General features: G+C 52.7%; 1 protein-coding gene across 1 annotated transcript in view; it reads left to right on the forward strand.

Annotated features, from left to right (window-relative positions):
- The window catches only part of TXNDC16 (thioredoxin domain containing 16), a 38,269-nt gene that overhangs the window by 6,031 nt on the left and 27,737 nt on the right, over nucleotides 1-4,501 (forward strand). Inside the window, exons 7-9 of the mRNA XM_009322925.1 lie at nucleotides 1,482-1,638; nucleotides 3,039-3,205; nucleotides 4,319-4,379. Coding sequence (XP_009321200.1) covers nucleotides 1,482-1,638; nucleotides 3,039-3,205; nucleotides 4,319-4,379 — 385 coding nt within the window. The remainder of the gene's footprint in view (nucleotides 1-1,481; nucleotides 1,639-3,038; nucleotides 3,206-4,318; nucleotides 4,380-4,501) is intronic.

Here is a 4,501-nt window from a genome sequence, read left to right on the forward strand (position 1 = left end):
CCTCATCTACCCGTCTTTTAAATACTTCCAGGGATGGTGACTCAACCACTTCCCTGGGCAGCCTGTTCCAATGTTTAACTACTCTTTCAGTAAAGAAATTTTTCCTTACATCCAATCTAAACCTCCCCTGGCGCAACTTGAGGCCATTTCCTCTCGTCCTTTCGCCAGTTACTTGGGAGAAGAGACCGACACCCACCTCGCTACAACCTCCTTTCAGGTAGTTGTAGAGAGCAATGAGGTCTCCCCTCAGCCTCCTTTTCTCCAGGCTAAACAACCCCAGCTCCCTCAGCCGCTCCTCATAAGACTTGTGCTCCAGACCCCTCACCAGCCTCGTTGCCCTTCTCTGGACACGCTCCAGCACCTCGACGTCCTTCTTGGAGTGAGGGGCCCAAAACTGAACACAGTATTCGAGGTGCGGCCTCACCAGTGCCGAGTACAGGGACACGATCACTTCCCTACTCCTGCTGGCCACACCATTTCTGATACAGGCCAGGATGCCGTTGGCCTTCTTGGCCGACATATCACGCAGCATGTTGCGTCTCCAGCAAAGCGTTTATACAACCATTTGCCTGCTTTCACAGCTGACACCAGGGCAAGCACCAAAGCGGTCCTGCCCCGAGGTGCCATCCCGTCCTTGCAGGATCATGATCAGGGAGAGCATTTTGTGGCTGCCACTAGATGGCACGGTCGTCATTTGGACAGGAATTAGCTTCATTCTGCTTAAAGCAGAGAGGAGACCGGCAGGCCATCCCTCCAGCTGATGAAATGGTGGTAGCTTCGCCAACATGAATAGCTTTCAGCCAACCAGGGTGGCAGGCTTTGTGGTCTTAACACTACACCCTGCTCTTCCGTAGAGAGATTTTAAAACCCTTTACAAAGAAGGTGATCCCTATTTTAGAAGTGGGGAATGGGTGCGTAAGAGAAGAAATGTGACCTCCCGAAGCTGACCTACAGGCTAACACCAGTGATGGTATCAGAGCAGGAACCACTAGCCAGGGAACCGTCCAGGGGACTTGATCTCATTGCTTCCTTTGGTGCAGCCAAAACCAATGCTGTTCAAAAGGTGGAATATCCCTTACACAGTCTGTAGGATGTCATCAGCGAGGTAAAAGACATGAGCAAAGCTGTACTTCAGCTGTCCTCCTTTGGCCAGGGTCTCTGCTGCAGTGGCATGGCTGGTCCCACTGAGAAAAGCTTAATTTGTGTCCTTCTTGAGCCAAATATTCTGGGATTGAGGTCATTTACACCCAGTGAGCCAGGGTTTTTATTAGATGTTCAGCACAATTCTGAAAAGTGCCTGGACACAATTGTACCTATCAGTAGTAGGGCTCTTGAAGAGGTCCCACGAGCCTGCCAAACCCTGAACTTGAGGATCATCTGCCCTGTAAAACATGTCAGCAAACATGGTCATTCTGTCAGGGCGTTTTAAAACCCGGCGGTGGATGCCTAGCTCAGCATGGTTTTTGTTTTCTCTCTCACAGCAATGATGAGTCTGATGTGTCGTCTGCTCGGCTGTTGTTCTGTCACTGCCAGCAGGCCACGGACCTGGCGGAGCCCTGCAGGAGGACAGCCATGGGGCAGACTCTGACGATGCTCAACATCCACAGGCACCTCAAACTCATGGGGGCTCCTCTGGTGGTATGACTGGGGAAGAGGAGCCACTTGGGCTGTGCAGCGTGAGGGCAGCTGCGGTGGGTGTGAGGATGAGAGAGGTGTGAGCGGAGGGCAAGGCTGAGCATGAGAATCTGCCCCTTCCCTGTGAAGTTAATGACAAAGCTCCCAGGTTGGGTCCAAGCAAGGAACAGGCATGGGGCTGGACGGGAGCGATGCTCCATTGCACTGCTCAGCTTGCTTAGACCTTTCCAGGGAGCCCTGGCACCAACATATGCTCTTCTAGTTGTCTGTAAGCACCATGAGTGGGAACAGGGTGGAGGTGCCCCTTGGACCTTGCTGGGACATCTAGAATAGAACAGAACAGAACAGAACAGAACAGAACAGAATAGTTCCGTTGGAAGGGATCTACAACGATCACCTAGCCCAACTGCCTGACCACTTTGGGGCTGGCCAAAAGTTAAAGCGAATTATTAAGGGCCTTGTCCAAATGCCTCTTAAACACTGACAGGCTTGGGGCATTGACCACCTCTCCAGGAAGCCTGTTCCAGTGTTTGACCACCCTCTCGGTAAAGAAATGCTTCGTCACGTCCTGTCTAAACCTCCCCTGGCGCAGCTTTGAACCATTCCCACGCGTCCTATCCCTGGATACCAGGGAGAAGAGATCAGCACCTCCCTCTCCGCATCCCCTCCTCAGGAAGCTGTAGAGAGCAATGAGGTCGCCCCTCAGCCTCCTTTTCTCCAAACGAGACAAACCCAAAGTCCTCAGCCGCTCCTCTAGGCTCCCCACAGGAGGCTCAGCACCCTGGGGAGTTTGATACCAGTCATTCATGCCCTGGTGAGCACAAGGGGCAGGAGGCTCTCTCCTATCTCCTCTTCCCACCGGGCGGTGAACTTCAGCAGGCCTCCAGTTCCCACCGGGGACATCTCTGCCCAGCCGAAAGGACAGGTAGATGAGCTGGGAAGTGCCTCCTTCAGCCAGCCTCCTGGGTTAGGCGCGTGGAGGGAAGGCACTTCGTTAAGCAGCTCCGTGCTGTCATGAAGCAGCATGTCCAAAGCAGGAAGGGAGAGGACGCCAGCTCTTGCATGTTGCGGCCGGGGTTTTCAAACTGCTGTGGAGAATGGATGCCAGGTAAATATAAATTAATGGAGGTTTGGCATCTGGAGTTGATAAGTCACAAAGAACACGCATAATAAAGCCCAGGTTTTTAACAGGGAGGGTCATGACAGGTCGGAACAGTTTAACCAGGGTTGTGTGGGTTCTGCTTCAATGGATGTTTTAGAATTGGGTTTGGAGGCTTTTTCTTGAGGATATCCTTATCTCTGTGGCTGGGGATCACATGGTGGCTTGGGCTGTGCAGGAGAAGGGCTGAGGTACCTTCGACAGTGTGGGGATGTGCTGCAGTATAACTGCGTCTCTTCTCCAGACAGAGGTTGCTGAGGACCCAGAGAAGGTTTCCACCGTTCACTTACAGCTTGGGCTACCACTTGTGTTCATCCTCAGCCAGAAAGAGACCTATGAGGCTGACAGGAGGACAGCAGAGTTTGTGGCCTGGCAGCTCTTGGGGAAAGCAGGAGTTGCCCTTTTGTCCAGGTATTTGCTCTCAGGTGTTTTGGGGTTCTCCTTGCTTTTTGTGGTGTTTCTGAGCTCGGTTACCCCATTGCCAGGACGATAGTCAGTGGGCTTATTCAGATTTGTATGAGAGGCAGTAAAACTAGGTTATATCCTGCGAGAGGATGTCACATTTAAGGACTTGTCCAGAATCAGATTAGGTTCATTTCAGACTGGCTGAAAGTGTAGAAATGTTTGAGTCTCTTGCTGACTTAGAAGTGGAAAAACAGTCAGACTAAGAGATTTTGGAAAGGAAGCTTAGCACAGATGGAAGGCACAAGCCCTCGAATTAAGGGCAGAAGGAGATCCAGTAAGGGAGGTGGACTGTGGGTGCTGGGTGCTGGGACGTGGCAGGGGTCTCCACTCAGTAAGTGGTGCCTCCTCAGTCAACGAGGGCTCTCTGAGTTGGACCAGCATGCTTGTTCCCCAGGAGGACAAGAGACACGCTTGTGGCTGGCCGTAGGGCAGCTGTGCTGTGGAGATCTGTTGGCTTCCTCTGCAGCTGACCACTGGTTGCTTGTCTCTGCTCCATGGGCTCAGGAGTAGCCTGCACACGCCAGACTGGCTTGTATTTGCAAATGCTTCCATGGTGTCTTGCCAAAGGAGGTGTGCAGCCCCTGTAGGCATGGTTCCATGGCCTTTGGGGACGTCTGCTGGCAGGCGTGAAAATGGGAGGAGATAGAGGAAGGATTGGTGAGGGCTGTCTTCCAGCTTTCTGCCACCGTGGTACCTCCCTGTACGGAGGCACTTCTTGGCTGTATTTACTCATGAGCTGAAGTCCACCAGCAAATCAGCTGCACTGGGATGTGGCTACCCGTGTGTGGGCAAAGACCTGAACCACAGAAAGGTAATCCAGGCCCCTCGTGAAATAGGCATGTTATGCAGCACGCGTGGTGTCAGTCCCACCAGAAGGTCACTTGGAGCCTATTTCTCCACCACTGATTCTGGGTTCCTGCAAGTTCTCTGGGGCACTGGATCACGACTCCGTGAGGACATGGTGCTGCTGAGAGAGGAGGACGTGCCAGCCAGGCGGGCTGAATGGAGGGGGTGACCTTGCACGTCACACCACCTAATGTTCACTTTGTGTTTTGGAAGGGACCTCGTAGATTTGAACATTCTGCTCCGGTCAAACGTCGCTCTCAAGACACCAGAGGAGGTTAGATGCTGGATTACTTTATCGTACAACTCTTATTTCCCTATGTGGGCATGGTGCTCTTGAGAGGTGTCGGGGTGTTGCTCGCCTCCGTTGTTATTTGACAGTCTTCCCAGAAGCACATG

This window comes from Pygoscelis adeliae, unplaced genomic scaffold (genome assembly GCF_000699105.1).
Source record: "Pygoscelis adeliae isolate BGI_AS28 unplaced genomic scaffold, ASM69910v1 Scaffold314, whole genome shotgun sequence".
In the NCBI taxonomy this organism is placed as follows: domain Eukaryota; kingdom Metazoa; phylum Chordata; class Aves; order Sphenisciformes; family Spheniscidae; genus Pygoscelis; species Pygoscelis adeliae.